The sequence below is a fragment of the Micromesistius poutassou genome (assembly GCF_964030765.1).
Source record: "Micromesistius poutassou genome assembly, chromosome: 9".
Taxonomy (NCBI): domain Eukaryota; kingdom Metazoa; phylum Chordata; class Actinopteri; order Gadiformes; family Gadidae; genus Micromesistius; species Micromesistius poutassou.
Window position 1 is genome coordinate 16,084,788 of NC_140279.1, and position 25,170 is coordinate 16,109,957.

General features: G+C 45.0%; 1 protein-coding gene across 1 annotated transcript in view; it reads left to right on the top strand.

Annotated features, from left to right (window-relative positions):
* Nucleotides 1–1,575: 1,575 nt before the first annotated feature.
* The window catches only part of oca2 (oculocutaneous albinism II), a gene marked incomplete at its 3' end in the record, with an annotated part of 46,662 nt that continues 23,067 nt past the window's right edge, over nt 1,576–25,170 (top strand). The window contains exons 1-14 of the mRNA XM_084472582.1: nt 1,576–1,709; nt 3,708–3,803; nt 4,250–4,441; nt 4,883–4,940; nt 5,596–5,668; nt 6,060–6,217; nt 6,356–6,438; nt 6,798–6,951; nt 9,768–9,839; nt 10,541–10,606; nt 12,723–12,779; nt 14,666–14,790; nt 16,016–16,154; nt 21,286–21,418. Of these exons, the coding sequence (XP_084328708.1) occupies nt 4,251–4,441; nt 4,883–4,940; nt 5,596–5,668; nt 6,060–6,217; nt 6,356–6,438; nt 6,798–6,951; nt 9,768–9,839; nt 10,541–10,606; nt 12,723–12,779; nt 14,666–14,790; nt 16,016–16,154; nt 21,286–21,418 (1,309 nt within the window). The 5' untranslated portion in view covers nt 1,576–1,709; nt 3,708–3,803; nt 4,250. The remainder of the gene's footprint in view (nt 1,710–3,707; nt 3,804–4,249; nt 4,442–4,882; nt 4,941–5,595; nt 5,669–6,059; nt 6,218–6,355; nt 6,439–6,797; nt 6,952–9,767; nt 9,840–10,540; nt 10,607–12,722; nt 12,780–14,665; nt 14,791–16,015; nt 16,155–21,285; nt 21,419–25,170) is intronic.

Genomic DNA, 25,170 nt, shown 5'->3' on the forward strand with positions numbered 1-25,170 from the left:
ACACACACACACATACACACACAACTTCACACATTCACTCACATACAGTACACACACACACACACACACACACACACACACACACACACACACACACACACACACACACATACAGCACACACACACACACACACACACACACACACACACACACACACACACACACACATACACATACACAAAGACACACACTCACTCACATACACAGACACACACTCACTCAAATAATATTTGAGTGAATGTGTGTGTTGTGTGTCTGTATATATACTAACTTAAATACACACACAGACACAAGTACACATATACACACACACTTTAAGCTAGCTGATTAGCACTTAAAGGCACTCCAATGAGGCGCCGCTTGTCTCAGTTTATTTTATTTAATGAGGACATGACGCAGACATCACTGTCTTTTCCATTATGGTGATCTGAGTGAGCAGGGCTCTGCCTTCCATTCACTGATAATATCAGTTACAAAGTCATCGTCATCGCATTATACAACACACATCACTTCCTGTCTACAGTCCCGCATTGGTATCTGGCAATGTGAGAAAGAATATCAGTTGGCTCCTTTCCGCCTTTCTCTTAACACACAAAGGACAGCAATGAAAGACCGCGAATGAAAGGCCGTGTGACCTGTGTGTGTGTGCTGAAGGCTTAACTTAAACTTTGGCTTAGCCTACTGGCTAAATAAAGTACCTCTTCAACGTGGGCGGGTCGTCATAGCACACATGTGTGAAACTGCAGTGACGTACTTATCCACGACGAGACACATAAACAGACAGGGCTACACACAGGAGCGTCTCCACCTCTGTCACGGCCCGTGGTGCCAGGTACCACGCAAGAAAAGGCGGGCTAAGGCGAGTTGCGCTGGTACTGTCGGTAAAAAGGGGCATAAGGGCCCCACCTCCCAGGTTGCCCCCGGGGTCCGGCCCCATGACATGAATTTATATTTTCCAGTGCGCTCCCTTCGGTCCTTGTATAACATGTGTTTGATTCTGTATTTCATGACAACAAAGTAAATTTAAAAAAAAATACTAATTGAACAAAAGGCTTTATCCAAAGTGCCCCTCCCACTTCCCCACAGCTACAGCCAAAAGAAACCCTCATTTGGGACTTCAGGTGTAAAATAGCCTAAGGCTTACTCTGGTACGATGCATCAAATGGTTACATTTCTGTTTTAATTGCACCAGTGGCGGATTCAGAACGTAATTTATGGGTGGGCCTAGGAAAATTCGGATGGGCCTAGGTTTTTTTAAAGCGCGAACAAACACGTACACATGCAGGGGGGGGTGCATGTTTTTTTTTTTTTCTTCCATGAATCTGATTGGGTGGGCCCCCTGTCAATCTGGGCGGGCCTGTGCCCACCCAGGCCCACCCATAGATCCGCCCCTGAATTGCACGTGGTCACCTTTCAAATAAAATGAAACTGAAAACGGTCACTTGAATGAACCCCTGCTCCAGGCAGGAGCAGCCATGGTGTACCTGGAGAACGCCAGCGGCCTCGAGCTGGAGATGACCGCCGGCGCGGCGCAGGGCCACGGGGCCCGCGGGGGGGACGCGGCGGGGGGGAACTTCGGCGAGCTGCGGCTCCTGGAGGGCTTCTCCGAGCGCCGCGAGTCCCAGAAGCTCCAGGGGAACGCTGCCGCCGAGCCCGGGACGTGCGTCATCCACGGCGACGGCTTTGGCCCCGCGCGGCAGGAAGACGGGTACCCCCCCCCCCCTTGCTCACCTCTCTGCTCCGCGTGTGTCGCGTGTGTTAGACGTGTTGTCTGTGTGTGTGTGCGTGTGTGTTGTAGCTTTGAGTCGTATTTAAAGGTGACATATTATACTGCCAGGTGTGAGAGTGATTAGCCGTTACAAGCCGTTTTGAGAATGTGCCTCTTCTGACGTCACAAGTGGGCGTGTCCACCTAGATGTATGACGGATAGATGAGCAATGTTTGCTGCAGTCCACTGGGTAGGCTGGTAGACTGATCTATCCAGCACACATCTAGGTGGACACTTGTGATGTCACAAGGCAGATTTTCAAAACGGCTTTTAACGGATAATCATGCTCACACCTGGTGGTATAATATGTAATCTTTAAATCTGTTTGCAATTCGGGTGACAGAGAGGGACACAGTAGAGAAGCGACCGTAGAGACAGATCCAGTATAAAGAGAGAGACAGTAAAGGGAGATGCAGTAGAGAGAGTCAGGACCTTTTTAGTTTTTTTGATTGTTTTTATATATAATTTATTCAGATTTACATATTTTTATTATCGAATTTCTTTAACAATTCCAGCAAAAATAATTGGTATTGTCATTAGATTGCGGTTGTGGAGATCAGGTGGGATCAGATCATTTCTAGCAGCTGAGCTCAAGCTTTGAGTCATATTTAAAGGTGACATATTAAGGTGTGAGTGTGATTAGCCGTTACAGATTAGCCATACTCACACCTGGTGGTATATTATGTCATCTTTAAAACTGTTTGCTATTCAGGTGACTGTCCTGTACTTTCTACCATGACACTGGAATTTCCCATCTGGGATTAAGTATTCAAACTCAGTTTATGGTTACAAGTGCTTATGTGTGTTTTTCCCTTATTTTGTTTGTGACTAGAATTATGAGAGAGTGTTATATTTGGTACACATATTTGTATGAATATGTGAGTGAATGGGTGAGTGAATGGGTGATAATCTGGTGCCAGTGGTTGGTGACGTTATTGGGATTCATCTCTGAAATCATTTTCTGCTTCGTTGCTCTGAAGTGCAGAAAGTGAAGTGACAATAGTTGTCTTTGTGTCCTCTTCCGCAGCCTGTGGTCACGCTGGCTTATTTAACCGATGTTTCACATGAAACGCAGAGCGATAAAACCACCATTGTCCATCGCGGTGATGAATGTTTCCTCTGTACAACTCTACACTTTACACACAGCACCAGCTGACCAGACAGACAGACAGGCAACAGAGGGACAGACAGAAAGATACACACAATCCACTAAAAGGGAGAGCCACACACAAAGACGGACAGAGAATGAGTCCATCAGACAGACAGCGGAACACCCAGTCAGATAGACAGACTGGTAGGGGAACAGACGGAGACAGGGAGGGAAGGAGGGAGGGAGGAAGAGAGGGAGGGAGGGGAGGGCGGACAGACAGACTGGTGAAGCTTGTGATGAGCAGCATTTAATCTACTGGTTTGCTGACAACTCCCTGCTAATCTCTTCAAGGACAACATCAGACAGTTTACTAGTGATGGAGAGAGAGAGAGAGAGAGAGAGAGAGAGAGAGAGAGAGAGAGAGACTACACATACAATGACTAGAAGTTTGTATTTAAGTGTGTGCTTGTGGACATAGATGTTGAGTGAGTGTCAGCGAGTGTGTGTGTGTGTGTGTGTGTGTGTGTATGTGTGTTTATTTGTGTGAACGTAGACGTGCAAGCGTGTGTACACATGGATGCGTGCATGTGTGTTGCCTTGCCTGTCACCACCCAGTGTGTCTTAACCTGCTGTCCCTCCACCTACCTGCCCCCCCCCCCCCCCCACCTTCCCCCTCCTCCTCAGCTGACCCATCTTGTGTGTCTCTGACCTCCATCCAGGACAGCTGAGCGACCTATCTTGGGGACATATTTCCCCAAAACAAAAATATGCTATTGGGGTATTTGTGATTGTTGTTTTAAGTGGTCTTATGGTTTTGACTTGGCCTTGTCACTTTGTGTTGTTCTCAGACACAGTTTCAGCGTGGTGAATATCCTCAAAGGGAAATCAAACCAGAGCAACATCACAGAGAGATCCCCACTGCTGAGATTCTCTCAAGACGAGAGGTCAGTAACCCAACTAACAAAAAACATTTTCCCTAATGCAATTTTCTTTCCACTTCAAAACATGGAAAAAAAAACATCCACTTGGTATTATTATATTATTATATTATATTATATTATTATATTATTATTATCTTTTTGGATGACAAGGGATTAAATATGAGTTTTTACTTGTGCTAGATGTGGATGGAAATGGAATTATTTTATGATGTATTTTTTATTATATTACAGCAAGACGAATTGACTGATTAAATTCAATCTCCAACTCATAGGGTCAACCTCTTATTATGGGATGTTGTCTGTTATAAAAAACTGTTAAGACCACGCAGGTGACCTTTGACACTGTCGAAAAAAAAAGAAGCAAAGATTCGGTCTAATCCTCAACAAATACTAAACGATGTTTAGTAGATCGTCATGGACGGTTCTTTGTTCTTTGTGTATTTCCTCAGTATGACCTACATGACCGTCCACGACCCCGACTATGCGGGGGAGGCGTGGAAGGCCAGCGGCGGCGTGGACGTGGAGAAGCGTTTCCGCCTGGGCAGCGAGGTCAACAGTCTGTCCCTGTCGCGGTCCGCCTCCTCTGAAAAACACGACCCGCTGGACTTCAGCCTCAACCTCAAGCTCGTCAGCAACGTCAAGTGAGACGGCGCGCGCCTACTTGACCTCTTATTTTTTTACAATTATTATTTTTTAAAGGTGACATATTATACCATACGCCAGGTGGGAGGGTGAGATTTTCAAAACGGCTTATAACGGCCTATCACACTCACACCTGGTGTGAGTGTGATTCAATTTTTCATTTTTTGAGTGTGAGTGCATTCCCTTTAAATGTTGCGGGAATGCACAACATAATCAATATTGACAAACTTGTTGTTCATTTTTACAACAACGGTTGTCTAGAAAGATAGCTTAAAATGGATAAGGTTGGATGGAAGTATTTGATTTAATTATTCTTAATGTGGTTAGCATTGGATGTTCATTTTTCATGACTGTGTAAATCGGACCCATTGGCGCCACTACAGGTTGAAAGGAGAACTGCATGAGTATGTCGTTTCCTCACTTCGACGGTTCTCTTTCAGGTGCTGCTTCAAGATCTCCAAAGTCACCTGCATGTTCATCATCGTTGTGCTCTGCAGTGTAAGTTCACTATGTGTACTGTACCCGACTGTCATCATATCAAGAGTTTATGAGAATCCTAGGTTTGAAGTGGCCATTCTTTTCAGCACACATTGGAGTCAGTGCCAATCTCTGATCCCAAAACATTTCTGAATGGCCTGAAATTAAAAACTCAAACTAATTAACAAATGTAAACATAAACAATTGCTCTGTATTAGATCATCATCAGATAGCAATAAAACAACCAGATATGTTTTGAGTGCAAAAAGAACATTACAATGAACTCTAACTGATTAAATCAGTAATGGGATCGCCCCCAATTTGGCGCCACTGTGTATGATACATAGATGTAGTTAAAGTGTATGGCCTCCCCAAAGTGCCGCCGAATCAGGGCCAATATAATTTGATTGAGCTGTTTCATCAGTCCATTAAGTACGCCACTTTCGTTATATCAAAATGAACCCACATTTCTAATAAACACAAAATCTCCAGTTCAGGACCTAGGGGTTAATGAGTGTTAGGCTTTGGTACTAACAGAAGATTTAACAGCCCGTAATAACCTGTTGCCACTACTGTCCTCCACTGCTGCTCTCTAACTAATTAGAGAACATTAGCAGTAGCTAGCTCCCCATAAGCTTCCAGATGGAAGTACGAATGATTTGGTGTTGTTCTCCAGTTGTTATTCAGTATGTATCCTGACAGAGACAACCCTACGCGGATGCTGGCCGTCTCCTCCACTGAAAGCTTCTGTATCCATCCGTCTACTTCCTTTTTCTTCCACTTGTATATTCTATTACTTATTCATACTTTTGTCCAACACACGTTTTCCAATGTTACAAACCAGAGAACCAAATCCATTTTTTTTGTGACAAATCTCATGATAAATTGATGCGGAAATGTATGCGTTAAGGCAAAAGCTTTAAGGCATAATTTACTGTCTATAATCCTGTATTTCATTGATGCGGCTAGCTAGAGGGATAGGCAGCTCGATACCAGACAGGATGTGTTTACAGACCAACAGATAAGCAACCAGCTCGATACCAGACAGGACGGGTTACAGACAGACTCAACACATTCTTCTCCAAAGCATCATTTCCACCGAGGGCCGTCAGTCCACTTCTCCTTAACTTCACGATGTAGTGATGAACATGACAGATTTCCGTGACAACGCGCTGCTGAAGCTGCAGGTGGGCGGGCCCTTCACGGGACGGATGATGGATCCGACCAATCAGGAGTTCGTCCTGGTCCAGGTGGAGCAGACGGAGGAGGTGGGGCCACGCAGGAGGAGAGGCCAACAGGTAACCAATAGAAACCCTGCTTTCCTGAGACTTCCTGGTTTAGCGTGTTATTTGAATGGCTTGTAATGGGAACTACTTTGTGTCATATGTTGCTAAAGTCTTTTGGGTAAATTAACATTGTCCTTTGTTTCTGACCAGGTGATTCATAACTGGACCATACCGCTACATAGCGAACGAAATGACCAAGTCCTCATGACGAAGACGTTTGAAATGCTCAGCAGGTGCGGACATCCCATTGATAACATCTACCCTGATGACCAAACTGGAAGCCACTGGAACTGTGTAAAAAGTGCTTTAGGACATAGCAGTTCAATTTAGTATGACTAAATGATGGTTATGTTACTTTTAAACGTTTTAAACGTTTACTTTTAAAAGTTAAGTTCAAATATATAAAAAAAAAATATATATATATATTCAAATAAGTTTTATTGAGATGAAGGGAAAATTTAAATTCAGATTGAATTTAGATTTGACACTGAGGAGACACTGGAGCAGCCGGGCCTCCATCTTGTTCTTCTTAGAAGGTTGTGAGTGAGCCTGACTCCCCCGTCTCCCCTGCCCTCCCCCCCTGGGGCTGCAGCGGCCCCGTGGTGGTGAGTGTGCAGGCCTTCCTCCAGGACAGCTCGGTGGTGCCTCTCTCCCTGACCCACCAGGGGCTGTACGTCAACGTGGAGACGCAGGTCGCCATCGCAGCCTTCATCCTCACCGGGGTCTACGTCCTCATCATCTTTGAGGTGGGTGGCATTCACGTACGCACGCACACACACACACACACACACACACTCTTGAATAATAGTTTGGCTGTTATTTTTAAAGACAGATAAAATCTGTCTTTTCTTATTTAGGATGGGAGCTTATTTGCAGGACACTGTTATAAAGACACCTCTGTCATTATTTAATATCACCACCACTATTATTTGAAGTCTAAATAAATGAATAATCAGAGGAAATTACTTTCTACTTCTCGTGAAAACCCAAAGAGGTCAACGGTGGCTTCGTTCTCTCTTACCAATCAAAAGCAGGTTAGCGGGTTCCAAACGAGAAATTAATTTGTGTGCAAACTGTACTGAAGCAATCAGGTTTACTAAGACACATTACTGCTCTGCTAACAACAGAATTAATGCAATGAGGCCATTTGGGAGTAAATTTGACAAAGCGCTAAGCTCTTTATGTAAATTTGAAAATATATTTAATGAAAAACCCTTAATTTGATTTTTATTTTATTTTGTGGTTCACTCTTTTTCTGTTAGTCTGAATGACTTCATTGACATTTTATGCATTTTATACATTTTATTATATGACTGAGCAGGGCATCAGGTACAGAGATCTTGCGGCATTTACCCATTCACCTGTTTAATTACTGCTCTTAGAGCACATACCACGGTGGGTTCGGTAATCAGTCAGCCCTCCATGCACCTGCTCCCCTCTTGTAAACCTACCATCGCCTTTTAACAACCGCTAATTACGTGAGGCACTTTAGGCGAGTTAACTATGGCATAAATTGTGGCGTTGACCGTCACGGGCAGCTCTCGGCTTCTTTATGGGCTTGGACAAATGTCCTCAAAAGCTCAGAAAGAACCACTTGACACACATGTCCGCGGAGTGAGACGTGAGCAGCACATCACGCCGCTGAACCCGCTTCACCAGCTACTTCTGCTCATCAGTGTGCACTCCACGTGCACTCTGGGTCACCCTCATTAACCCCTGGGCAAAGATTAAACATGCACCTGTGCGCTCTGTGTGTATGTGTGTGTCTAGATATCCACTCTGTGTGGTGTGCTTGTGCGTGGTCATACGTATCTAGAGTGTGTCTTGTGTGTGTGGGTCTAGATATGCACTTTGTGTGAGTGTGTGTGTGTGTGTGTGTGTGTGTGTGTGTGTGTGTATCAGGCGCGTAGCCACTTAGACCTCTGAAGAATAAGTCCCGCCTCCGAGGCTCCGGTTCCCTTTGTCAAATGTCTATGGGAAATAACATGGGGTTTTTGAATGATCGTACATAACAAACTCTGTAGATGGCGAAGAAGTTAAAGTAAAAGACATTTGACCGAGGGAACCGGAGCCTCGGAGGCGGGACTTATTCTTCAGAGGTCTATTAGGGCCAACGTGGGCCAGTGCCACTATGATTGACAGCTGGGTCACCCTATCAGAAGTGCAAAATTCGGCAGTTTGAATTCAAGGAACGAAAAAATACACACGAAAATTGTGTGAGGTCAATTTTGTTTCAATAAAGTATCATTATGTTACAAATATTTACAGAAATGCTCTTTTTGTTAATTTTTTATATTCTGCGCTTAATTCTGATTGGGTAAAGCCATGTAGGTGGCCGCCCGCAGCGTTCTGAGCCCAGACACGATGAATCCAAAAACGATGGCTGTCGGCTGTCGCAGCTCTGCTGCTGCGTAAAGTAAAAAGTGTGTTAAATAAAAACAACGAAACATACTATGCGTTGATCGCCGATTAATATAAAGACCAGGCAAAACGTGAGCTTGTAGCCGTCTGCATTCGGTATATTAATTCATATGTACATATTCATATAATAAAGCGGGCAGTGGGTTTTGCTGCGACTGAAGACATGAGTACAGCTGGCATATCTCGCAAAATTCTGGAAGTGATCGAGCCTCTGCAGCTCGACCCATCACTGCTGATTCAGGCTGATGATAGGCATCTCTCTCCCTCTCCCACCCTCCCTCTCTTCCTCCCAATTCAATGGCCACCAGGACGGATTTAGCTCCGAGTTCATCTCTCTCTCTTTCTCTCTCTCGCTCGCTCGTGCACTGCACTCTCACTCAGCACGCACGCACGCACGCACCGAGTTGAAAAAATCCCCGAAAATGATTGTCGAACTCATTAGCCTTCTAGGTCAGAACTTGTTCTGTTATGTTTTGTTATTTTGAGTAGTACCTTCCTCATAATCAAGGTTTTGGGTTCAGGCTGTACAGACTGTACAGACAGTCTTTTTTTTTGTGACATGGTTACTAAGCACTCGCATGCATGGATGATGCCTTTAATCCCCACTGGGGATGAATAAAGTATAATCAAAAATCAATGTAGCCTATTATTGTTTGACATTAATCGTCTGATCTGTGATTAAATCACGTGTTGTTTAATTTTGGGAAAATTGCTGTAGAAATTGCCTATATCAAAATAAAAATAAAAAAATAATAAAGAATAGTGGCCCACCCTACTTCGCAAAAGTCCACCCTGTTGAAAAATCCTGGCTACGCTACTGGTGCGTATGTGTGTGTGTGCGTATGTGTGTGTGTGTGTGTGTGTGTGTGTGTGTGTGTGTGTGTGTGTGTGTGTGTGTGTGTGTGTGTGTGTGTGTGTGTGTGTGTGTGTGTGTGTGTGTGTGTGTGTGTGTGTGTGTGTGCGTGCGTGCGTGCGTGCGTGTGTGTGAGAGAGAGTATGTGTGAGATACACGTAAGTGAGGGAGTAATAATTCTCATCTAATTAAGTAGTTTTTCGGTGTCGTATTTTAATGATATTCTAATGATATGCGAGCCTACCTGGTCTTGCCAATATGAAATGTGTTTTTGTTTTTGATTTGCAGGTCGTCCATCGCACTCTGGCCTCCATGCTGGGCTCCCTGGCTGCGATAGCTGCCCTGGCTTTCATTGGAGATGTAAGCTATATACTGTTAGATAAGCTATAAGCTATTTCTTACATTATGGTATCGTAGCTAGCCTATAGCTACGACTGATATGTTATGATATTACTGTTATATTATGGTCTTGTAACTAGCTTATAGCTCTTACTTTTACATTATGTGTGGTAGATAGTTAATAGCTTTTACTGTTATATTATGGTTCGATTTTATTCATTTATTTATTTTCGATTTTTTAAATATTTATTTTAATTTTAAAAAGCAGTACGCTGCTACACACACAGGTGATTTGCAGAAAGAGTCTGTTGCGGTAGCTCTGCCAGACCCTCTCTGGTGGGTGAATCACTGCTGGATGATGAAAAACACGTCAACAACTGTGACGCTTGTGATTGAATACATGGCGGGAAGGGGGCCACCGTCATCCAGTTATTAACATTCATAATAATGCAAATGCAAGGGCTTTCACCATAGGCCCAATCCACATTATTTGACCTCTTTAGGCAATAGGTGGGCCATAGCTGATATTTATTTAAAAGTATATCTTTGAAGATCTTTGAGATTTCTACCTGAAATTCTTTGTTGTTTCGTTTTTTGGCACATCATATGTGTAGGGTAGACACACACTCTCACTAGCTAATGTAATACAAGTAAAGGGTGCGTGTGTGTGTGTGTGTGTGTGTGTGTGTGTGTGTGTGTGTGTGTGTGTGGTTTCTTTGTAGCGGCCCAGCTTGGTGACAGTGGTGGAGTGGATCGACTACGAAACTCTTGCCCTGCTCTTTGGAATGGTGAGAAGAATGAGAACTGATCAACTAAAACAATTTATCCACTAAACATCTAATTACGTCTGTGTTAAACAAGACAGTAGGCACTAGTTAAATGGCATACCATACGCTAAAAACTATTCCATTTATATACTGTAAAACTATTCAAATACTCCAATACTATAAATCTATTTTCCTGCTCAAAATAAAATGTTATATTATAAATCAATGATAATTGATATGCCTAGAAGGTTAAAAATAATAATAATAATAATAGTTTAATACATTTTATTTATAGTGCCCTTTTCATCCGAAGATCTCAAAGGGCTACAGGTTAAAAAAAAACAAAGAGAATAAAAAACATCTCATTTTGGGGAAAGCAAAATAAAAACAAAATAAGCAGCTTTGTTAAAAATAAAAAGGTTTAAATAAAAAAACATCTGAGAGGGGATTAGTGGATAGTGGTGCCCTCAAGGAGTCAGGGAGGGCATTCCACAGGTGTGGGGCAGAAGCACAGAAGGCCCTATCTCCCATGGTCCTGAGTTTTGTTCTGAGTATGTGGAGGAGGTTTGAGTGAGTGGAGCGGAGGGGGCGTGTTGTGTTTTGTGGGTTGAGAAGTTCTTTGAGGTGGGGGGGGGGGGAAACCTTATCCTCAATCCTGGTGGAAACAGGAAGCCAGTGGAGTGAGTGGAGGATGGGGGTAATGTGCACATGTTTGCACCCTCTCATCAGGATCCTAGCTGGATGTATTGGAGCCTCTGCAGGCTCTTGTAAGGGATCCCGATGAGAAGTGTGTTGCACTAGTCCAGTCTGGAGGAGATAAAGGCACGGAGGTTCTCCTTAATATTTATGTATCCACTACTAAAACTATTTATCTCATGTAAAACTATTTATTTTTAGGGCTAGGGATAGTTCTTTGTTGTTCTTAATGGTAATGACTTATGGTTATGCCTTACTAAGTTTTATAACATTATTGTAGCAGTTTATCCTGCCATACCTCGCCTTAGTGGTTTTGCTGGGCTCTGCATACACATGGGACACAGGGGCAAGTTGTTACCGAGTGTAGTAGCAGGTGGTAAATGCTGGAACTCTCCCTGAGTATGCGTGGCGATAGTTGTTTCATCCTGTGTGCCTTGATTATTCAAATGCACCCCAGGTGTGCAGCCTCAGCCTGCCCCAGAGTATAATCAGCCTTACTCTGGCCAGGTGAAACCAGGCCCAAGTGATGGCTTAAACCAGCCGTCAAACACACTCCACACACTCCACACTCCACATTTATATCACACACACTCCACATTTATATCTATATTATATTCTATTATTGAGTGTTATCATTAAGCATGAATAGGGATGTACCCTAGAGTTCTGAGCGATTCTCTGTCCAGTCCTTAGCAACCGTCTCCCTCTCTCTTCTGTTTTCATGGCGACCGGCGCCAGTGACCTTTTCATGATTTCAAAGCTGGTCTCCATGGAAACAGGAAGCGGAGCACTTAACATACACTATTCAAGTCCGCTCCGAAAAAGATGAGTACGTCCCTTAAAGTAGCTCAGAGAAACGGCTTCCTGGAACCAGCAGGTTTAGTTTGAGTTCATTATAGTGTGTTGTGTTCACTTTATGGTGGTTTGCGCACACAAATACACAATCACAGAGACAGACGCACACAGAGGTACGCATATACACACCCCACACACACTCACATGCACACACACACTTTCCCACCGACACACACACACACACACACACACACACACACACACACACACACACACGTGTACACGCACACGCACACACACACACACACACACACACATTACACAACAACATTAAAAGACAATTATGTGTGACTCATCTGCAGGTTGGTTGGCGGATCGTTCTTATCTGTTAAAAGCTCTCGGTTGGTTCCTTCTCTCTGTCTGTCCCATGTCTTATTCTGATCTGTTAAAAGCTTTCTCTCTTTCCCATCTCGTCCTCAAATAGTTTCCGGGGAGTCCATACCGAACGAGACAGCATTGAAACCTTTATTGCAAAAAAAAACATTATTTTATTAGTAATTGTATTCACATTACTTACTCGGGTTAGGGTTAGGGTTAGAGTGCTGACAGATGCAGCATTGAACTAAATACTATTTTCATTTCACAGATGATATTGGTGGCCATTTTCTCAGACACGGGCTTCTTTGACTACTGCGCGATGAAGGTGAGTTCAGTTGGTCAGTTGGAGTTCACTCAGGAATTGACATCCTTCATCCATCTCAGACAAAAAAATAAGCATTTTTAGCACAAAAAGCACGGCCTCAACACACAGCTTCCTGAAGATTTTGGCCCAGGGGAATATGACTTTGGCAAATATGTGCTTTCTGAGCTGTTTACACAGTAAAAATTAGATTTTCGCAATTTAGAACAGAACAGAATACAATAGAATAGAATAGAAGGCCCCCACGGTATAAACCAAACTGTTATTTAAGACCATTAGAGGCATAAGTATACAATACCATAGACAAATAGAAACACACACAAACACGGTATGTGTTAGTTCAGCATTTAAGTGACAAAAACTGTCATACAAATATGTTGGAGCAAACTCCTAAAAATCCGCCCAACACCTTTTCCACCCCTCCTAGGTTTTTAGTCGCTGCGGAGTAGCCATCACAGCCTATTGGTTCTGACATGTGACATCACGGATTTGCCTGTAACCCATGATGTTAGGGCGGGACAAAGGGCAGGAGGGATTGTGATCTGATTGGGCGTTGGGGGGGGCCTCTGCAGTGCTCCTATTGATCAGGACGTCCTGCCTGTCTGGGCCTGATGTAATCATGCGTGTTGAATTTAGAATGTGTATTACTTTGGTTTTAGGCACTTGACTACAAATCTGGGATTGCTAGAGCTTATCTGCACCACTCTTTCCAGTTGTTTTGATTTTACAAAAATCTTTTTTTTTGTAATTCTTGCATGTCCAGCACTTAAACTTTATTTGACTTTGCTCCAATATTGATCGTGGTGCTTTGATTTGTTCCAGGCCTTATTTGTAAGTCGCTTTGCATGAAAGCATCTGATAAACCAGAGCCACTCAATGAAAATGCAATCACAATACTGTGGCGGCGGGTTGCTGGGCCGCTGGGCTGAACAGGATTCAAGCACAGTGAATAAATTAAAGGGGCTATGATTTTTTAAGAGCCCTTATTTGAGTGTAATCTGTTGCCAATTGACAGACCTCAGAGAGTCGCATAGTGTGGATTCCACAGCCATCCGCCAGCTATAACTGAGCAAAATGCTCTGTGAGAATATCAGTTTCCTGTTGACTGCGCCTGCCTCTGTACGAGACGATTTAGATCTTAGTCTGCTCCCGGCTCATTTCGGACTAATTAGGACAATTACCTGCATTCCCCCCCATTGCTCTGTATCTCGGGCAGGCCTTCCAGCGGTTTGCTCTCTCTCTTTATAACCGTTACATCTGACCCCCAACAGCCTTAAAGTGTAATTCCGGCGAAAATTTAACCCAGGGTCTTTTTCGGCATGAAGACACATAAAATAAGCCCTCCAGAGACTTTTTTTTCTCCGTTGATAATCGAGTATAGAGCTCGCTCCAAGCTGCCCGGAGCAATGTAACAGCCCAAATGGCTTCCATGTTATTGGCTAGGGGCACAGCGAACGCTTCCAAATCTGCATTTTTTAACCACTAATATTGCTCAAAATAGCACCAAACCTCTGCAGTAGCATGACTAGGGTCCTTACACATAAAACGACGCATCAACAACTTAGTTAGCGTACCGGGAGTTATTAAAAAAGAATGTTTTCAAAGTCTGTGCCTTACCGGTAGGTCCATGTTTCCAGGAAGTCCACACAAGTCGATTACCGGCTACTGTAAATAATATAATAGAGGCGCCAACAAATTGAACTTAACAATCCCCCCTCTTGATACTTGACTGTTTTCAATTTGTTGGCGAGCTCTATACTCAATTATCAACGAAAAAAAGTTACACTTTAAGTTTGAAACGACACTTTAACACAGTTATGCTCAGTGTCTCAGGCAGGCCTACCAGCTGTATGCTGTCTCTTTACAACTGTTACATCTGACCCTGGCAGGCCTACCAGCTGTCCCGTGGAAGAGTGTGGCCCATGATCATGATCCTCTGCCTCATCGCGGCCATCCTCTCCGCCTTCCTGGACAACGTCACCACCATGATGCTGTTCACACCCGTCACCATCAGGTTGCGCCAGAGAACACGCCGAGAACACGCTAAAATAAGTTAGAACATGCTAGAAAATGCCATGAACGCATCTAGAAAGCTCCGGAAAACAAGAGAAGATGGTAACCATGCCATGAGACACTATAGAACGTTAGAACATTCTAGAACATGCCATGAGACACTATAGAACGCTAGAACATTGTAGAACATGCCATGAGACACTATAGAATGCTAGAACATTCTAGAACATGCCATGTATCATATTCTATCGGCATTCACTTTGGGTGCAATTCACAGGAGCAGCAGGTTAGTTAGTTATGTGCAACAAATGTTCCTAATTTCCTGTCTTGGGTTAATAATAATCCAAGATTAAAAAAAACACATTTCTGCTAGAAATGCCCATGATGATTAATATAAGGTGTTATGACATCTTAACATATGGTTAAGTGTTCAAGTTAGTGTGAGAGAGGGGGTCGATTAGGTAAAGGGGTTTGGTATTGTTAATTAGCAAAGGATATCGAGGAATGGCAATGCATCCAGGGATTTAGAAAGAAAAAAGGGAATCTAGGTCAGACTCCACAGAAGTGGATTGAGAAGAGCAATGAGCCACACAATTAATACGGTGATGCTTTTGCTGAACAGGGCGATGCTCACTAGAGAACGGTTTTCAGGGCTGGCTCTAAACGCTGTCGGCAGACCCAGCTTCTGTATTTATCTCACCTGTTCAGAGTTCACCTGGACTCTGCATAGCCACCCCGTCCCACCCCTCCTACTTAGAGGGACTACTAGGGACTATGGATGCAAATTAGCAACTCTGCTATAATCCGGCATGTTTACAGAGATGTTTAAACATCAATGTTCATTAATGTGCACTGTCCCTATTCAAAAATAAAGCATTTATTATTATTATTATTATTATTACTTGTTGTATGTTGTGCGTCCTGGCACAAAGTGCCATGTAGCATCTTATCCTAGCTATCTTTGGTGTATGCGGGGGATGGGTTAGCCTAGCGATTGTTAGTGCTCTGCACTTGGTTCTATGCACATCCTTTTTGTACCTGCAATATATTGTTTCACTTTCTCATGACAAATGTACTTACTGTAAGTCACTTGGGCTAAAAGCGTCTGCTAAATGCCCTAAATGTAAAATGTAAATTTGTATTTCCCTGCTCCACTCTGCCGTGTAATCAGAGCTGAAGAGTCTGTATCTCTTGAGTTCTTGACATTTTATTTTGCTATCCGCCAGGTTGTGTGAGGTACTGAACCTGGACCCCAGACACGTCCTGATTGCAGAAGTCATCTTCACCAACATTGGAGGGGCAGCCACAGCTGTGGGAGACCCCCCCAACGTCATCATCGTCTCCAATCAGGCGCTGCGCAAGGAGGTGAGAGTGCCCAACCACATTCCAGAGATTCACTCCCAGATCCAGGTTGGAGTGACACCTGTCAAACCACGAGCGGCCTCATCTTCCCCCACCGCTCCATCCATCCATCCTAATCCACACTCCATTCCACTGCTACTAATATTCAACCATTTTTATTATCAAGCCAAAACCATTATTCAGATTTTTGCCTGCCTGTAGAAATCTTATTATACTGTTATCTACTATCTAGTCATATTGTAGCAGTGTGCCTGGAGACGTCTGAAAGGGAAGAAGCTGAGGTGTACTTTGCTATTTCTGTTGTAAATTTTACAGATCGGCAACAGTCAGCATACATACGGCGAACCGAATTCAATACCGAGCATACATACGGCTAACCGAATTCAAACAAATATCAATATTGTATATTTGGTCTAGTAGATATAACAATGCAAACTCTAGATCTTTAACAACAAGAACCCCCTGGGAGCATATCCCGTACCCCTTCGATCACATGAGATAGATATACAAAGCTCAACTAGCTTAGTGCTAGTTTGTTTTTAACATTCAGTTTTGTTATTGGTAGTCGAGGAGACTTCACCACCAAACTGTTGAAGGCACACACACACACACACGCACGCACGCACGCACGCACGCATGCACGCACACACATACACACACACACACACACACACACACACACACACACACACACACACAAACTGTCTTAAGCTCTTGATTGGAATTGAAAAGCGCAATATAAACCCAATAAGGTATTATCATCATTCTGACCTGGGGTCTGTATGTAATAGTGCATCAGTGGAACAAATAGAACCCTCCGCCCAGAACTTCTTCCTAATGAGGGAGGAAGTTCTGTTAAATCATCTGGACACCCAACTCGCTTGACCTTTTCCTCATGATCATGAAGACGGATCACAGGAGAGTTCCTTATAGGATCATTACGACCTCTGATCTTACTCTGGGGTCCAAGCCCTAGACACACACACACACACACACACACACACGCACACGCACACGCACACACACACACAGACCTGCACACCGGAGTCAGGTCCGTTTACATCTTAATTGGTTTAATTTGTCAGGTTGTGCGGAAGGTCTATCTATGGGTTAAGTGGGGCGACACCAAAGCAAGTCTCTGTCAAGATGTGTTTTAGAGGTTCTGGCCAACTTTGTAGAAGTATCCCAATTAAGGTATGGCAGTTTCAATCCATCCTGAGCTGGAAACTTCCGGGTTGTCTCTAGGGAGAGCAGTACAATACACATCTGGGTGGGCACACGTTATCGTTTGTGTCACCAGGGTATTTTATAATTTTTTTACAGCTTTTTTTTCCTGAGAAAAGTAATTTAGCAGACGCTTTGATCAAAAGCGAGTTAATACAGATACGTATCATTAAGTAGCAGGCAGGAGACGGGGTCTGTGTGCTGCATATTAACATGTATGACCTTCCCAGAACAAACCCCGGCGTGGTTCATCTCTCACTCGGCCCTGTACACATTGGGCTGGTTGTTTGTTGTCGGTTGCTACGTGCTCGCCTCTATCTTTCGTTCGCACGCCGCTGTCCGTGTTTACATACTGGTCTGGGGCTGGGGCGTGGCTTCTGGACGAGAGACGCCATCGCCACACATCATACAGACGTTGTTTGTTGTGGGGTCACCCGTTTTGTGACATCACTGGAAGACGGGGGCCACAGCTCAGATTTGATGCACACTCTTGTTTCCTTTGGTTTCTTTGGTTAATTTACTTTGATTATGATTAATCTCATCTTACATTCTTCACCGGCTTGGATTTAGCCTGGGAACCAGACTGCAAGCTCATATCTGCATATATCTGCAAGCTCATATTTCATTTGCTCTGGCAGACGTATGGCTCCCCCTCCCGCTCAGACAGATTTCCAGCTCTGTTGCTCTGATGGTTTGTTGGCATATCCAATCACATCAAAGGGCATTTTGGTCTGCAGCCGTTGATGCCCCCTTAGGAGTCGAAAATCGAGAGCTTCCAGACTTAGACACATTTGCGACTTGATCGAAAATGCCGAAAAGTCGAAAATGTCGAAAGTCTCTAATTGTTAAGTTTTAATAACAAAACCTTGGAGATTTGCCTCAGTCCATAGCTCAGCAATGTGTTTAGAGACGTACTTGTGATTCAGAGCCCTGAGACTCTAGATCGTTTAGTGTGGTCTGACACTGATCGGTGTCTCCGTACTCCGCCTCTTCTGAGACCTCTTCTGTAAAATCTCCACTTCCCTGACACCACCTGGTCTATCTAACAAGCTGGGATTGGGGTGGGTCGCGCCAGGGGTTGGTATAATGGGATTCTGGGAAAGATAGAGAGAGAGAGAGATGAAACGTAACGTAACGTAACGTCAGTAAGACCTGATGCAACGCCACCAGACAGGCTGCAACACCACTCCTGTGGCGGCGGCAGCATGCGTGGTGGCGGCGAGAGACAGTGGATCTGGACTTGTAAGAGCCCACACTCAAACACAGATATGCTAATCCTCAATGCTGAACGGGCTCCGGCCGCTAGGGCCCTTGCCCTGTGCGGTAGGCGGTACGTGTCCTAGTGACCTGGGTTTGATTCCCCCATGCAGCCCACCACGATGTGCAATCCCCTCTCTCTCCCTCTCTCTCTCTCTCTCTCTCTCTCTCTCTCTCTCTCTCTCCCCCTCTCTCTCTCTCTCTCTCTCTCTTCACTGCCCGATCCCATAAACACATACAACATGGGTTGCATCTCTGCAAAGCTTTACATGGTGATGACTTTGGGATGTCCTGACAGGCTTCAGCTTCAGTCTAGGAGAACAGCTGATCCCATGACAGCTCCTTACGGTGTCAGGGTCAACCAGGACCTAGGAGGGGGGTCTGGGTTGGTGGTCTGGGGTTGGTGGTCTGGGCTGGTGGTCTGGGCTGGTGGTCTGGGTTGGTGGTCTGGGCTGGTGGTCTGGGTTGGTGGTCTGGGCTGGTGGTCTGGGCTCTTCTCCTGGTGCAGACTCTGACATTCTGCCAGCAGCTGGGGGTGCCGCTGCTGGGGCAGGGGGGGCTGACATTCTAGCCTCTTGGTAGGTCTGACTCAACCACGCCCACTCCGTGTGGAGTGGGCGTACACACACACACACACACACACGATCACACACACACGATCACACACACACACACACACACACACACACACACACACACACACACACACACACACACACACACACCTAGCTCCCAGGTGACTGAGCAGCGAGAATATTGGAAAGCACTCATGTCTGGCTCCCGATAAGGAGGGTGTGTGTCTGTTTTGTTTGCAGGATGCACATGGTAATCAGGATAGTGGGAGGAGCATGTGTGTGTGTGTGTGTGTGTGTGTGTTTGGCAGCTGTGTGTGTGTTCAGGGTATTCTCTTGTCAGGCTACCCTTGTGTGGGATTTGTTACTCAGAAGCACGTAGCATTTAGCACGTAGCACACAGCAGGTAGCACAACCAGCTCTTTGAAGTCTTCTATCATCTCATACAGGCATTGTGTGCCCCTCCTCTCTCTCTCTCCAACCTATCCCTTTCTCTCTCTCTCTCTCGCTCGCTCTCTCTCTCTCTCTCTCTCTCGCTCTCTCTCTCTATCTCTCTCCCTTTTGTCTCTCTCTCTCTCTCTCTCTCTCTCTCTCTCTCTCAGTAAGGACCCATCAATTGCGAAACTAAAAACAAGATGTTGACCTTTCAAATTGTCATCATGTTTGACACGTTTGATGAGCACTATGCCTCAGCCAGACAGAACAGCCTCTTCCCACTTAACGGACCCTTTCTTTCTCGGATTTACAATAAAAGGGAAGGCTTTGATTGTTTTTAATTACATCCCCGTCTGTCGTTGGTTTTGACGTTGGTTAAAACAATACAACACTCGTCCTGTAGAGGACACTGTTCTCCACTTATACTGCCTGTCCAGTTGTTTGACAATAAAAGCCAGATAATCCCCTGCAGGCATACATATATACAAAAATACTTAATTCATTATAAAATTTGTGAGGAGGCGACTTTGTAGGAGGACATTCATGTGCGAGTGTGCATGTGCTTTCATTGTGTTTTGCTGAGATGGCACACAGGTCACTTTGAGGCACTGTGATGACAATGATGATCTGATCTTTTCTGTGCAACGGAGTTCTAGGAAAAGGCGCAACCCGCCTCTCTGGGAAACTTATGTCATTCCCCAAGGACATAATTATCACATCACTCCGCTGGCTCTCTCATACCGACTCTGTCTCGTTCTCGTACCGTCTCCTCTGTACTATATATCCCCCTGATGTTCACCATGAGGACGTTTAAATGAAGAGAACAATCCTAGAAAAGATTCTCATGTCATGGGACATGAGGTGGTGTTAGCTATTGGTGTTTCATTTTTTGTATAATTGGGTCATTTAGCAGACGCTTGAATCCAAGGCAACTAACAGAGAAAAGAGATTTATATTATGAAGGAGCGGGAGGGGTTAGACAATACAGAGACAGGACATGAAGGAGCGGGTAGGGGTTACAGTACAGAGAAAAGGTCACTAAGGAGCATTTAGGGGTTTGACAATAAAGAGCCATTTAGGAGCAGGTACAGTTAGACAGTACAGAGACTTGTCATTAAGAAGCAGGTAGGGGTTAGACAGTACAAACAGTTAGGGGGCATCTTGCTCTATAGGATGCCTACGGGTAGACTGTGAAAATTGAGGGATCAAACCAAATACTTCCTGGGAGTCGAATACGCTTACCACTACAATATCCTTCTTTTTTTTTTAACCCAAACCCAAAATGAAATGGCTTTCCAGCACATGAACTAGTGGATGTTGTTGATCATGTAAAAAATAATTTCATCTTTTCACCATCTGGTCCCCGTTAACAATGAAGTCCCCCTGGCCAAAAACAACAGATAAGAGCCAACTAATTCATTTTGAACATTCTGTTTGTCGATATTGTGTGTTCTTTTTAAAGTGCGCCGCGTAAATTTTCTGTAAATTTAAAAAAAATAAAGAATATTAATCTGCGGTTGAACACCCAGCACTTTGCTCCGTTGCGTTTTGATGTTTTATTAATGTGTTCCTGTGCCTGACGATTTTCCATAATAATCATGAAGGCCTGTGGAGGTAAATGCGAGTGATTTCCGTGTGTCCCACAGGGGATTGACTTTGCGGGCTTCACGGGGTACATGTCCCTGGGGATCTGCCTGGTCCTCGCCACCTCCTTCCCCATGCTGCGCCTGCTCTACTGGAACAAGAAGCTCTACAACAAGGAGTCCAGCGAGATTGTTGGTACGTACTGAACATCTGCACACAGTATCCTAGACAGGTCTGAACGCACCTCCCGAACGGGATGACCTGTTCTCAAGGACACAACCAAACCGACAGAGGGACGGGATGAGCTGAGCCTCCGCGCAGATGTATTGTGGTTGTGATTAATGAACCATTTAGACCAGCTCTGTTGAAACTTTTTACCCTTTGTTAGAAGAACCTCTCTTTTATTGTCGGCTAACCTTCTCCACATGCAGATGGCCTCTGATAAGAAGATGATAGAATAGTATGGAATATTATATACTATATTATAAAACGGGTGGCTTAAATCAAGCGATCCGATTGGTTCCCAACTGTTGTATATTGAGCGTATACACACAGCTATGACGCCCGTTCAGTTTACAGAGTTCAGTATCACTCTGAACTCTTGAACTGTTGTTTATTTATATATAAAAGCAATAGCATAGTTCACTGAAGCCTAAAAACATGTTGATTGCTGGAGAGGGTGGAAATGTTGTAAAGCAATAGGCACACGGTGAGTGAACTCGATAGAAGGCTAAATTGCCGGCGAACCAAGCTACCGTCTCTAGCCTAGCCTTCTCGCTGAAGGACGCTACAGTGTATTGCATAGCAACCGCCGTACACTTTGCAGGCAGCCAGGAGGGACTACTTTTTTGTATTTGTTATAAAAAAAGCTTTTCCGACTTTATCGCTTTTTCAAAATTGAGGGCGTCTATGACTTTCATTTCGCCATACTTACGTAACCGTTTTATAAAAGCAATAGATCACTTCAGTCAGTGGTATACGCTCATTATACCACAGTTAAATGCCCCTTATACCACAGCCTGTCGTGATCTATTGCTTAAATAGAATAGCATAGAATTCAGCCAGACACTCATCCGTCTGGCTAACACAGGCACTTTCCTACATTATGTTACACACATGTAGAAACGCAAGCACTACGCACACACCGGGTGTGCATAGTGTGTGTGTTTCTGCAGTGTTCGTGTGTTTGTGTTATCTAGAGTGTGTGCACAAACACACGCACGCACGCACGCACGCACGCACACACACACACACACACACACACACACACACACACACACACACACACACACACACACACACACACACACACCGTGGCTGCGGGGCCTCTCATTATCAGATGACTGTGAGATCAGAGTCATAATGTTATTACTCTGATGTCCCCTGCCTGGGTCCTGTCCCCCAGACCGGCCGCATTCCATCTCTCAGATGTCTAAAGAGCTTCTTCAGACTGATCCAGTGATTAATGAAACACTAACCGACACACCAATCAGAACCAACGCAGCCTGGCCCCTCATAATTGCATCTGTGTGTATTCCTAAATCGAAACTGCGCTTCTAGGGGACCATGATCATGTAATGGTTAGTTTGTTTGATTCCCTGCCAGAGGGTTCCATACCCCTATCAGTTCCATCTCCCTCATCAGCCTAACCTGTAAGCATCCTTGAGTAAGCATGTTCCTTCCCACCTATCTGGATAGTCACAGTGATAATATATGAAACAAACACACACACACACACACACACACACACGCACGATTAACTATGACCGTGGTACATCGTCGCGATGGATGTGCATGGAGGGGAAGCATGTGGCGCTAAAAGCATCAACACACGTGGAGTCTGGTCGGACCGCTGCCTGCACATAGGTAAGCCAGGCGCTTATGTTTTGTGGCACTCTGGGTGGGGTGTCTCGTGAGTTAAAGGTGCTAAAGCCATCTCCCCCAACCGCCTATCCGCGCAACTCTTTGAGTTAAAGGTCCCATGACATGCCACCAGGTGTGAGTGTGATTAGCCATTACAGGCCATTTTGGAAAACTTACCCTTATGACATCACAAGTGGGCGTGTCCACCTAGATGTGTGCTGGATAGATCAGTCTACCAGCCTACCCAGTGGACTGTAGCAAACGTTGCTCATCTATCCGTCATACATCTAGGTGGACACACCCAAATGTGATGTCATAAGGCCACAATTTTCAAAACGGCTTGTAACGGCTAATCACAACACACCTGGTGGCATGTCATGGGACCTTTAAGAGAGTGCTGTGGTTGCTAGCAGAGGGAGGCCAGCATTTGTGTAGAGTTGACACTTTGCTTCAAGGACTTGGGGTTTCCTTAGTAAACGATTGTCAGATGTGTTCAGGGGCTGTGGGACTCCCAGCCGAAAGGGTCTGGGTTTGAATCCAGCACTCGCTGTCTGCCTGCAGATGAAGATGCCTCCAGGCCAGCCCATGTGTCTGAAAACATTCCCTGTATGTTGCTTTGGATAACGGTGGCGGCTAAACGTCTCAATTAGAAAACGGAGATAGCTCCTATGCTGCAGCCAGTGCACGGTGCTGTTTAACATGTATGGCCGTAGGCTACTGCCTCCTCTCTGCCTTATCACAAGGGAACCGCAATAATAACCTCAACCATAACAATCATCCTAGTTAATCCCTGCTTGTGCGAGATGTCCAGGAGCCACAGTTTATTGTCGATAATCCATCTGTCCAGCACGCCGTTCAACATTTTAATCTCCCTGGTGTCGGAGCTCAGGTTCGGTGCAGGACGCAAGATTGCTGTGTTATAAACCTTAATGGGAAAACTAATCACGTAGAAATACAGGGAGTTATTTCTAATGGACGCTTTAAGGCCAGACACATCTATACGACCCCCACCCCCACAGAGTGAGGCAAACATGGGACGGGAACATTAGAATCTTCCTCTTCCGGCCTAAGAAATGAGGGTGAGGAAAAGAAGGAAGAAATACTGGTCGCTTCGGTTTTCTGTTGGTCTCTACTGGTCTCTGTTTTTCTCCTCTGGCCTCTGTTTTTCTCTACTGATCTCTACTGGTCTCAGTTGGTCTCCAATGGTCTCTGTTTTTCTGTACTGGTCTCTACTGGTCTCCGTTGGTCTTTAATGGTCTCAGTTGATCTCTCTACTGGACTTTACTGCTGGTCTCTCCTGGTTTATTCTGTTCCCTGCTGGATCGAAGTTCACTCTTCTGGTCTCTAATGGTCTGTACTGGTCTTGTATCAGGTCTGAGACGTGTGTCCTCTGGGCGTTCCTGGTCCTCCCAACGGTCAGAGCTCAGCCGAATCGTAGCTGTCCTCCATTAACGATTTTCTTTCCCTCCATTCTGCTAATCAGGAACTGTTTGGTTTTCTTCTCCTATTCTCCTACCAATTAAGCTATTAGGGTCACCTAGCAACACCCATCATCCAGAAAGAGTTCCCCGCTGGCAATTCCTCCCGACGGAGCGTAGCGCGGGCTCCCGCCCAGAGCTGGTCACCGCGGCCCCCTCTTCGCCATCCATTAGTTTCCCAGTTTCCCATCGGGAGGGCTTAGAGCTTATTGACTGCAAACACGCTAATATATCCCCCAGCTGGTGCGGGAACCCGCAGCCATTACCCATAATACACCACACCACTGTGTCATCACCACCACCACCACCGGTAACTAACAGGGCCTGTTCTACACTGAATTGCGCCCTAGACGAGGCCCCCTCCGAGCGCCCCCCCTCCTGGTACGGAATTGCAGGCTTGCGTAATTGTTGACTGGGGGGGGGGGGGGGGGTGGGGGTGGGGGTGGGGGTGCATGTTTAATAGACATGTTTAATTTCGCTTCTTCTTCTAATTCTATGATTAGTGGGAATTAAGGGCGCCACTAGTGGGTGCCCCCAACACATTTTGGCACCCTAGGCGATGGCCTAGGTCGCCTATGGCAATCGCCGGGCCTGGTAACTAACCAC